This window comes from Eublepharis macularius, chromosome 3, assembly GCF_028583425.1.
Source record: "Eublepharis macularius isolate TG4126 chromosome 3, MPM_Emac_v1.0, whole genome shotgun sequence".
In the NCBI taxonomy this organism is placed as follows: domain Eukaryota; kingdom Metazoa; phylum Chordata; class Lepidosauria; order Squamata; family Eublepharidae; genus Eublepharis; species Eublepharis macularius.
In genome coordinates, this window is record NC_072792.1 from 185,798,419 (window position 1) to 185,809,978 (window position 11,560).

The 11,560-nt window shown below is 49.9% G+C and overlaps 1 protein-coding gene and 1 long non-coding RNA gene across 7 annotated transcripts in view; one reads left to right on the forward strand and one right to left on the reverse strand.

Moving 5' to 3' along the window:
* The window catches only part of ARAP1 (ArfGAP with RhoGAP domain, ankyrin repeat and PH domain 1), a 196,633-nt gene extending 185,342 nt beyond the window's left edge, over positions 1–11,291 (forward strand). For all 6 annotated transcript variants that reach the window (XM_054973345.1, XM_054973346.1, XM_054973344.1 and 3 more), the window contains 3 exons: positions 4,732–4,890; positions 7,639–7,678; positions 10,288–11,291. In XM_054973345.1, coding sequence (XP_054829320.1) covers positions 4,732–4,890; positions 7,639–7,656 — 177 coding nt within the window. In that variant the 3' untranslated portion in view covers positions 7,657–7,678; positions 10,288–11,291. The remainder of the gene's footprint in view (positions 1–4,731; positions 4,891–7,638; positions 7,679–10,287) is intronic.
* On the reverse strand, positions 3,202–4,805 carry LOC129325588 (uncharacterized). Its single transcript, XR_008596649.1, has 2 exons — positions 4,701–4,805; positions 3,202–3,701 (listed from the first exon to the last, which is right to left on the reverse strand). It is a non-coding gene; the product is annotated as an uncharacterized LOC129325588 (long non-coding RNA).
* Positions 11,292–11,560: the final 269 nt, after the last annotated feature.

An 11,560-nucleotide genomic window follows, 5' to 3' on the forward strand; every position in this document is an offset into this window, starting at 1 on the left:
GCAGTGCCCATAACTGTGATGGAAGCCCACTCGCCCACGCACAGAGGCACACAGGCACATCATCTGTGTAGCTGTAAGAACATCTTTGCAAAGTTCTTGCACACTCCGTTGCGCTATCTGGTGCAAGCTCTGGAAACTTCAAGGGTTTGGTGCCTCCACACTGGCTCCTCTGGGAGAACAATGGTGAGACCAGTCCATGCTTAATGGCCCACCTCGAAGGGATTTCCTCCACTCCCACTTGAGAAAACTTCACAACCCCTGCCCAGCTTCTGCAAACGCACACGCCACTCCTAGGTTGTTTTCTTGTTAATTTCAGAGATGGGTTTGTTGCCCCTCCAGAGACCTCCAGACTGGAGAAGTAATAGCAAACAGGGAAGCCTTGAGTGTTCGCTAGAAACCGCCCTCAAATCCTGTTTTCTTTGCTCTGCATTTCCAGGCTCCCTTCCATTTGCCTGTTTCCATGTGTTCCTAGAATAAAATCTTAAAAATTGGTCCTGGAAGCTGTCTTCTAGGCAAAACGCTGCCTCCCTCTAGCTGTTCCAAGTCGTGCTACCCAATGAGTGGGAAAGGCTGAGGGGAAGCAGTGGCCTTCCAAGTCGAGAATCTCTTTTTCGCTCACCCACTCGCTGGGGCTGCCGAGGGCCAGGACTGTTCTGGTGTGGTCAGTGAAGGCCACAAAGATCAAGAATGCAGGGTGGCCACCGTGGATTCTGCACTCCTCTACGTGGTGGGCAATTGTGAGATGAGGATCCCCTAAATAACATTCACCACCCTTCAGAACAAAGTGTGCTATTATTATCCTCACGAGAATCACCCTGTGAGGTGGGTTGGGCTGAGAGAGCTCTGAGAGAGCTGTGACTGACCCAAGGTCACCCAGCTGGCTTCAAGCGGAGGAGTGGGGAATCAAACCTGCCTCTCCAGATTAGAGTCCTGCCGCTCTTAACCGCTCCACCAAAGCGGCCAGAAGACTCTAAATCTGTATTCTAGCATACAGAGAAGGAAAGGACTGGCCTAACGTTGGTGTTACCACTTTGACTGTGCCAAATCCAGTGCAGTCCAAGAGACTTGTGTGGCTCTAAACCCTGCAAGTGATCCTGAATTGCACCCAGATGCTGTTGTTTTGGGAAACAGGCACTCAGGAGAGCATGGGTCTATTCCACCATTTGCCTCCTTGAGGCCAGGAGGATGTACAGACGAGAATGAACGGTTTGCCTCTGTCTTGAACAATGACCTGCTACTATCTATATGCCAGGAAGCAGAATTTGGTAATATTGGTCCAGTCAGGGTAGCCCCCCCCTCCCCAAAACTGCAAGGCAAGTAAGAATTGCAAACTTTCCAAAGATGCCGCTGAGATTACCATTAGAACTTCAGCGAAGCTGTTGAAAATCAACCCTGCTGCACTAATTTATGAGAAATACATTTTTGAGCATCCACAAATCACGCCTTGATTTAAATGTAATGTGAAATTTTAATCAAATATCTTTGTCTTGTAATTACAGTGCTATTTTTATTTCTGTGCTAAAATGCCAATGGGCTGAGAGCCTGTCCATAAAATGGCATGCAGAGAAGAGAGGAAGTTTAACCCTTTGACTTCCATTTGCTTTCTCTAAAAAGAGACGTCTTTCCACCCCTTTGACCGTCTAATGGCAGAGTGAATAGCAAATTCAAGTGAAGGTTGAAGGGTTCATCTCCTCTCGGTTCCTTGCCTGGCTCCGAAGTAAACTGTGGCTGCGCAAGCTGGTAATCTGCATTGGATGGAGGAGCCCAAGATTTTTCTGTTCAAGTCCTGTGGTTCTGAAAAAGAATGTAGACTGAAAACAAGAGTGGACTGGGCCTTTAACCCACTGGAAAGATTCCCCAGGGGTCACTGCTCCAGAGGGCCACTGGTCTCATCCCTGCCGTGGCCCAGGTTTATCCTCGCATATTCTCATGAGTCAGCTGGTTACGGTGGGAATTTCCCACATGTTTTACTGTAACTCTCTCAGAGCCAAGCTACAAGTGACGCCTGACACAGGTTGGACACGTGTCAGCTTCCCTCAAGTTTTGATGGGAAATGTAGGCATCCTGGTCTTGCAGCTGTAATGGAGAGCCAAGCTGTAAAACCAGGACGCCTACATTTCCCATCAAAACTTGAGGTAAGATGACAAGTGTCCAACCTGTGTCAGGCGTCACTTGTAGCTTGGCTCTCAGTTTGTTTGGCTGGCACAGGTTTAAGCAGAACGGACCTTCTCGCTTGGCTCAGCTTGCTCCCGAGCTGTTATAAGATCCCAGTCCACTCCTGGGAAGAACTTTGTACCAGTATCTTGAGTTCCTCGAAGGAAGAACAGGATAAAAACATATAAATAGATGCAGGGGTTTTTTTTCTGGGAAAAGAGGTGGCGTAACTCTCAAGAGGGAAATAAGGAAGAAACACTCGGGTATCTTTGAAATATTATTTTCAAGCACTATTGCCGAGTATTGTCAAGAGGTGCCGGAACTCCGTTCCACCACGTTCCCCCTGAAAAAAAGCCCTGAATACAAACGTATAAATAGAAGGACAGAAGCTACAGGGTCCCTCCTAAGCTTACAAAGGGAATTCCAAAACTTATGTTGCATCCTTTAGTTTCCCAAAGATTCTTCCGTTTGAACCAGAGGAGACACACCCTGCATGCAGCCTGACCTCACTTCTTTCAGAAAGTGAATACCCAGCTTGATTCTGGGTGTGCCAGGACAGACACACAAGAGCTCTACAGGTGTGTCTGCTGATTGTTGGTGGAAATGGTGGCAGAACCCTGGAGGAAATGGTTCCATATGAAACAAGGGTATTTAGAACCGGTCACTTGTCGGGTTCTAAACAGGAGCTGGGCCGATTCCAGACGTGCGACGTTTCGCGAGGCGGGGGGCCGTCTGGAATCGGCCCAGCTCCTGTCTTTTCTGCATCCCCCTATAAGAAAAAAGTTTCATCCTAGAGAATCTGATACTCAAGTATCAGTAGTTTTGGACCTGCCTTTCGTCTACCTGGGTAAGCTATACATACCTTCTCAACAAGACCCTAGATCCACGCACCTAGAAGACACATTGGAAGGTATAGTTGGACTTCTATATGAACTTGATCGTCGTTGCCTATATTTGAATGAATGTACATGGAAAAATATTTCTCAGTTGGGATTTGGACATTGCATATAGTCTATATAAGATATTTAATGTTATTGTTACAACATATTTATTGAGCGCTTGTTCACTTTATTTCAATACAAGTCTTTTGTACCGTTGGGCATAATAATAACCTTTTCCTGAATTGTGGGGCTCCACTTTGATTATTTGCATCCTGCTTTGGCTTTTTGTTTTACGTCGTTATGCGTATCTCTCCTGCTTCGTGAATTTGAAAAAGTGTGTGTTGTGTACCCAGGCAAGCCTGGGCCATCGTGCTGTGTCTTGTTTGTATTGCTGCGTTTGCTTTCCAGCTTGTATCCCGTCGATAGTCCAGAGGAGGCCAGTTCACACCCACCGACAGGGCTGAGTCTTTTTTTTAGCAAAAAGACCCCCCCCCCCGCCTGTTAAAGGCTTTCCCCGCTCTTCGAACCGCCATTGTTCTTCGTTCATCAGGCCTGCAAATTTTGTCTCTGGTCTGCGTTCTGCCAGTGATGAGCATATAGCCCTGGATTGTTGAGTTTATGGTCTGCGTTTCGTACCTCTCTCAGATGGGTCAAATGTAGTTGCGTCTGTTCAGGAAAAAAAAGAGATGCTGTTAGTTTGAGTCATGCCTGAGTCACGGGAGATGACGCTATCCCCCTTCCTCCAGCTGGAAAAGAGGCAATTTTTGTTTAGGATCTTCACAAACGCCGCCGTTGCTTTAGTTGGGCCAGGCTCTGGGCCACCTCTCAGGGGGAGGGAACGGGAGAGGACAGGATGGGAATGAGAAGGCAGAGGCACAATGAGAAGGCCTCCCATGGCTGCCTCCTGCCCCTTCTGTTGGACGTCTGGCTGGTGGTCATGCAGCTCCCGGCCGGACATCTTTCATGCTTCGGGTTTGGGTCTCAAGTCCACACGGTGTCGAGCCGAGAGGAGGAATTGCAGCGAGTGTAGAGAGCAACAAGGCAGAAGGCTGAAAGGCGGAAGGAGGGAATAACGGGGAAGGGGGTGGCCCAGTGTCTTTGCAGATTAGAACGGCAACCCCCCTCTATTGCTCTTTGGGATCTGTTCTGGGGCAGACTGGATCTTGGAACACTTGCCTGAGAGCGGAACTACAAGTGACAAAAGGCACAGGTTGGACACTTGTCAGCTTCCCTCAAGTTTTGATGGGAAATGTAGGCGTCCTGGTCTTGCAGCTTGGCTCTCCGACTGCTGTCCAATGGACTTTTCAACTGTCACTTGTCCAACATTCCGCCAAGCTGCCTACATTTCCCATCAAAACTTGAGGGAAGCTGACAAGGGTCCAACCTGTGCCTTTTGTCACTTGTGGTTCCGCTCTTAGAGGGCTGCTAGTGTCTGGAGCAAGCTGAGCCCCACGATGGTGGAAGCTCCGAAGGGGTTGCTTGCCTTGGACCCAGCCAGAGGGGTTGTTGATGGGTGCACGCTCCCAATCGGTAATGGCATAGAAAGCGGCAGCAGGCAAACCGATGCTGGTCACCATTAGCAGTGGCCTGGTCTGAGCTGGGCCTGCCGTGGCCTCTGGGCCCGCTCGCTCCCTCGCCATCTCAACGTCTTTATCCACACCTCACCTGTTCTCTCTCCTCTTCCCCTCCTTTTCAGCATGGTTCCAATAACCTGTGGCCATCGGAGTCCTCGAAAGTGCGAGCATCCCGGATCCAGCAGGATTCCCGGCTGGGAAACATCTCACTGATACCTTTGCGGGGCAACGAGAATGAGATGAGGAACAGCGTGGCGGCCTTCACGACGGACCCTCTGACGGTGAGCGTGGCTCCCCTCCCTAGTGACCCTGCTGTTGTGGACAGAGAAGCACACAGTGCAGGGCTGAGATGTAAACTTTGCCCTGGGAATTTCCGGCAATTGTCCAGCAAAAACTGGACGCCTGTGACTGGACCTTGGGATTCAGTTGTCCCCCTCCGTTTGACCCCAGTGCTCCAGGCTGGATTTCTGCTCCAGTCCGTCCTTGGAGCGCTGGTCAAAGGTCCCGCCACTGTGCTCTGGGTTGGAGACAAATTCCATCCATTTCAATGAGGCATGCCTGGAGGGGTTCTTTTTAAGTCATACCCCGGGTTTTTTTTGCAATAAATGTAAAACTGAAATCCCAGCAACAGGCCTTGCGGCCCAAATGGCCTTGTAGAGCTCTTATTCTCTGCATGTGTTAAGGGGGTTAAATGGCAGGACACGGCTAGACCATTTGGCCTGCAGGTTTGCAAAGCCATTCGTCCATTGATTGGTTGGTTGGTTGGTTGGTTGGATGGATGGATGGATGGATGGATGGATGGATGGATTCATTCATTCATTCATTCATTCATTCATTCATTCATCTATCTTTCCACGTGATTCAAGGCAGCTTACAATAATAGTTAAAAAGCATTTCCAGTTAAAACCAAATAAAATAACACAAGCCAAGTTTCTCCCTTCTCTTCCTCCTTAAAAGATACCTGCCCTTCACGCACCCCTCATTGGCCAGGAGAGCATCCAGTCCCTCCCTCCTGGCTGCCACGTCTCCTTTTGAGGCTCTGCCCTGATGTGGTGGCCAGGACTGTGGCGGCGACACTGAGTGCAAGGAGCAGGTGGGAAATGCAGACAGGCTCATCGGAATTGCTTGGCAGGGCCTGTTTGAAGTCTCGAGAGGCCGGCTCAAGATTTCCCCTCTAGTAAAGAATGAGAATTCATGTGAATTGCAAAGCTGGGGGGTGGCATCTGCCCTTATCCTTGCAAATGATGCTTCAGTCACAAGAGCGGTAACAGAATTAACGAGACCATTAATTCTGTCTAATAACAAGACCGTTAATTCTGTCTAATAATTAAGATGGCTGTGTTCCAGCCCTCCAAGCTGGATGTTTGGGGCACGTCTCCTGCCCTTAAGGGAGGTCCCACATCTGCTCTGGCAGGTGTCTCCGTACAGGTGTGGTGGAGCCAAATCCTTGGCTTGTGAAAGATCTGGGTTACCTCTTGCGGCTTCTCTTGCAAGTTTGCCAAGCCACCATTTGGGGTGTTGATGGGGCACAAAGAAGGCCTGGAAACCCGCAGGGTCGCAGACTGTGGGCTTTGGCGTGCCGCGCAGACTCTGCCCTCTTTGGAATGATGAGTGCTGCCATTTTAAAAACCAAACAGGTTGAGAAAAAAGGGCTCTTAAAGGGCCAGGCTCCAGTTCCTGGCCTCTCCAAGGAGCCATTCACAGGCTGCAGCACTGGCACAGGCCTCTGCCTGAGACCCTGTGAATTGCTGCCTGCATGGCTAGAAGTGCCACGGGCCTGGGCCAGTTGCTTTGCTCGTAACTCTCACTTTTCCCATGCATGAGGCCTTGCCAGGCAATGTCCCAGAAGCAGACCTAGGGATCCGCATTTCTTGCTCTGAGGTTCTTCTGCGGACATCCCCTGGCTGTGTTTTGTGGTGCCTCTTGCCAGACACCCTTCAGTGCTGTGAGTGGCAGGGTGGAGCAGCTGCCTTACCCCCACTGCCCCGTCTTGCCCTTGCGTGCCTCCCCTTGGCAGGAGCCTCAGCCACATTGCTGAAGCAAAGCTCCGTGTTGGGGGGCACCCCTCCTCAGTCACAGCATCCGTGTCTAGGGATGTTCCACCGGCTTATACAGGCCAAATCTTTGCCTGCTTTCTCTGACACATTCTTAGCTGCCTGTGTATTTTTTTTGCATAATTTGTCCCAGGAACAAAGTTGCTCCAAGAGCTCATAGGCTGCATGTAATAACCTCAAGGTTGCCTAGCTTGACTCAGGCGAAGGGGCAATCTAAGGCAGCGGGGCGTAGTGGTTAGACTAGAATCTTGAGAGATCCTGGTTCCAATCTTCAGTCTACTGGGATCCCTGCTGGGAGACTGGAGGGGAGTCGATCTCTGTCAGCCTACCTACCTCACAGGGTTGTCGTGAGAATAAAATGGAGAGTCTTGCAGGACGGAGAGTCTTGCTGTCCTCGGCATAAAATAAACGGTATCCTGTTTCCTCATGCCTCCCAAGGAGTTCACAAGCAGGGTGGGAAGGCAAAAGCCCTCCTCTGCGCTTGTTCTAATTTCATTGGTAGACTTCCTCTAAACATGGAGGTTCTGTCTTAGCACCACAGCGAATAGCCATTCTCCACGAATCTGCCCAGTCCTTTTCAGTGTCTTCTAAACTCACCACTTCTGCACTCTAAGCTAAAAGCCCCAAGAGGTTTGGTTGCTCCACGTGGGGTAGGGGGTCCAATGCTTTGACAATTTGGTTTGCCCTTTTTCAGAAGGTGGAAATTACTCCTTTTGATGTCCTCCACTGACACTCCCCTTGGGCGTTTAGTAAATAACAGAAATTTCAGAACTCTGAAAGACATCCAAAACCTATCCTGGGCCACTCTCTGCCCAGACACCAGCCAAGAGTTAAAGATGTCATGAACCCAGTTTGGAATAGCTGGCCTTGTTTCAAACCTAGCAATGCGTGTGCGTTTGTGGGTTTGGCAGGAGCGCTTTGGAAATGATCCATACCTTCATTGCCGTTTCTGACCTGCTGCTTTTTCCTCTCCAGCTGCTGCGGGATCTATGAAGCTGGAAGCCCGAAGTGTCAGGTAATACCCCCCATCCTTGGACCAAAGCCTCTTCCGTGAGCCCCAGAAGGCCTGGGCCAAGTCAGCAAGAGGCAGCCTTTGACCCCCCCCCCTGCCCCCCAGGGCAGGATGCCTCAGGGTGGCAGACTGAAACTTCTGAAAAAGTGGCACAGCTGGAGGGGGGAAATGCCGTTAAGAACCATGGGGTTGGAAGAGAGGGCCACATCTGGGTCTCGGCCTGCTTTGCAGGGCTCCAAGTTGGATGGAAGCTACTCCTGCATAGGTGATGGCCAGACGGTCCGTGTCAGTGCCGGGAACAGAAAGATCCGTCTTCCAATCAGAGACTTCCAAAGTGGGGCTATTTTTAACTGGAGAAATAGCATGAGGGAGGGAGGGAGAGCGTAAATCACACACCCCTTTCCCCAGGTGTGGCCTGTACACTTTGCCCCCCCCCCTTACATATACACACCATGTTTGTGGGTCCATTGTGCATTGGGGGATCTGATCACACATCAAGCAAATATCTGGAGAGGTCCTTTAAAAAAATCAAATTTTAAAAACCTCTGTTGGTTCCATGGTCCCAGTCCATAGCTGCCCCCTCTCCACTTGCGTTGCTTTCTGATGTTGCAGCGGGACTCCAGAATGCTGCTGCACGTGTCCTGGCGGCTACCCCATGCGGGACACATGTGACTCCAACCTTGCAGCAGCTGCGCTGGCTCCCCGTGGAGTTCCGGATCAGGTTCAAGGTTTTGGTTTTAACTTATAAAGCCCTAAACGGACTGGGACCGGCATACCTGAGGGACTGCCTCTCCCCATATGTACCCCGGAGAGCGCTTAGATCAGCAGGTAAACACCTACTGGTGATCCCTGGCCCTAATGAGGCTTGACTGGCCTCAACCAGGGCCAGGGCGTTTTCAGTCCTGGCCCCAACCTGGCGGAACTCTCTGTCGGAGGATACTCGGGCCTGCCAAGACCTTGTGTCCTTCCATCGGGCCTGTAAGACAGAGATATTCCCCCAGGCATTTGGTTGAGGCCAGTACTCCGATCCACCGATTGGCCTCCCTGCCTGTCTCTTATTAGTGGGGGGCTATACTGAGTCATCTGCCCCATGTAGGAAGGGTGGCTAATTTCGCACCAACTCACGTGCCCACCCCTCTCTTCCCTTGTGGTTGGCAGAGAGGGGTGAAGAGTCAGAACATAGTGCAGAGTTTGTTTTTATGCTGTTAAATCTGGCTTTTATCATTATTTAATGTACCGTTTTATCAATGTGTTTTTATTTGTATGTTATAATCTGCCCTGAGCCCGTCCGCGGGGAGGGCGGACTATAAATTTAATAAATAGTAATAATAACGTTAAGCTACATGTCAAGGGATCTAGTGATGAATCTCCAACAGTATGTGTGATTTGGATCGGTTTGGCCGTCTTGGCTCCCACTCCCCTGTGGAAGTTTTTAAAGCTCTCCCAGGGAACAGCTCAAATAAGACTAGGGAAGAGCCCTGGTCCATCTAATTCAGCGTCCTATCTCACCCTGGAGGGCAAACAGCACGACATAGGGTCCGAGGCCTTCCCTGGAAATTGCCTCCTCATATTCAGAGGTTCATTGCCTGCAAATACGAGGTTCTCTTTACTCACCTTGGCTAGTAGCTATTGATGGATTCGTCCTCCATGAATCTGTCTAACCCCCTTCTAAAGCTGTCTGCATTCATGGCTATCAATGTGTCCACAGGCAGTAGATCCAGAGGAGTAAGCCGTGTTAGTCTGTAGTAGCAAAATGGAAAAGAGTCCAGTTGCACCTTCAAGACTAACCAACTTTACTGTAGCATAAGCTTTCGAGAGCCACAGCTCTCTTCGTCAGATGCATGGAGGGTATGAAGAAACTGGTCAGACATAGAGGAGGAGAGGGGAGGGGGGAGTAGATGCAATCCGTAGCTTCTGATAATGGGATCAGTTTGCTTCTGATAATGAAATCAGTTACTTCTGATAATGAGATAACCGTTCATAGTCTCTATTCAATCCAAGTCTGACTGAGTCAAATTTACATATGAATTCCAATTGTTTCTTCATGCCCTCCATGCATCTGACGAAGAGAACTGCAGTTCTCGAAAGCTTATTCTACAGTAAAGTTGGCTAGTCTTAAAGGTGCTACTGGACTCTTTTCTATTCCACAGGCAGTGAATTCCACAATTTAATTACTCATTAAAGAAGTTGTCTGCCCTGAATTTACCACCCATCAACCTCATTTGGTGCCCACCCACCCAGTTCTAGTATTATGGGAGAGGGTGAAGTTTTCTGTCTCTATGTTCTTGACCCCATCCGCAGGGGTCATGGATCACTTTATAAACCTTTAAGACTAACCAACTTTACTGTAGCATAAGCTTTTGAGAACCACAGCTCTCTTCGTCAGATGCGTGGAGGGTAAGAAGAAAATGGTCAGATATACCCTCCACGCATCTGACGAAGAGAACTGTGATTCTCGAAAGCTTAAGCTACAGTAAAGTTGGTTAGTCTTAAAGGTGCTACTGGACTCTTTTCGATTTTGCTACTACAGACTAACACGGCTAACTCCTCTGGATTTATAAACCTTTTATCACTTTCTGTACATTTTGCATTCTTTCCCTTTATGTCTGTAGGTTTGTTGGCGAGCAGAATTCCAGACAATCTCTTGGTGTTTTCCTGGCTGGACCAGCAAGGAGGGGAGGGGAAAACGGGGACCAACGGCTGTGCCCTTCAGACTTCTTGCTCTCCAAAAGGCCAAGCTGACTCTAAGAGGAACAATTAAGGAAATGGGTAGAAAGCACCAGTGGCCTTTCTAGGGAGGCTGGACCACCTTCTGAATCAAGCAGTCACCGCTCTTGTGGAAGGGAGCAGCAGGAGGCAAAACCGAGTCCTGGAGTGGAGACCCCTCACCCGTCGGCATGTGCCAATTGGACCACCGATCTGACATTTCCAGCCTCCTGTGTGGCGCATCGCCACCTTCGTCTCCCTCTGAGGGATGGAAGCTGTAAAGCATGCCCACTTGCTGAGAGGGTGATGTGGACTGTGCATGGTTGCTGGAGGTGCGCTGGATTTTACCCGCCTTTGTTTGGAACTGAAACTTGGGCCAAGAAGACATGATAATTTGAACGATGTGCGAGGAACCAAAACCGCGTGCCGGCAAAGAGCCCTCGTTTAGCTTCCGGAGAGGACTGAGGAAAGAGAAGGAAAAGATTTGTGGTGCCTGTCCTCTGCCTGGCTTGTTAGGAATCCTCTTCTCTGGTGTCCGCTCAGGTGCAGATGCTCGAGCATCGGTCTTCCTTCCTCATGTGCTTGACAAAGACACGGCCCCTTCCATGGGACGTTGCGCAGAGAAGGAAGGAAAAGGCTTTGTCTAAGGTTCTGAACAAAAGACGAAAGAAAGGAGTTGGCGGTTTGAGCACTTCATACCAGCCCAATGTGGAGGGGGCAGGACACATGTTTTTTGGGGGGGGGGTGCTTCCTTCTGCCTTCTTCTTCTGCGGTACAGGAAATACAAAGTATGAGACCTCTGCTGGCGAGCTGGGGGAAAGGGCAGGCACCATCCTTCTTAGCCAACATAAAGATGTCTTTTTGTGTGTCTTTTTTTGTAATATTAAAGATCTCTGGGGGGTCCATTGAACGGCTGTCTCTGTGGTTGATTGGGGGCTCTTGGGAACCCAGTAGACCTTCTGGCAAATGAGCTCCCCCCAAAAGGGGCGACAGGGGATGAGGGTAGTTTCATCCAAGATGCCAGCCGTGCTTCAAACTCTGAAGAGCTCCAGTTTTTAGGGAGGGAAGGCAACACCTGTTTTTGCATGTTACTTTTGTTTTGGCCAATTCAGCAACACGGATTCTCCTTTAGAGAGCCCCCCCTCTACCAAGACTCAGCCCCGGCAGGCCAGCCGGCTG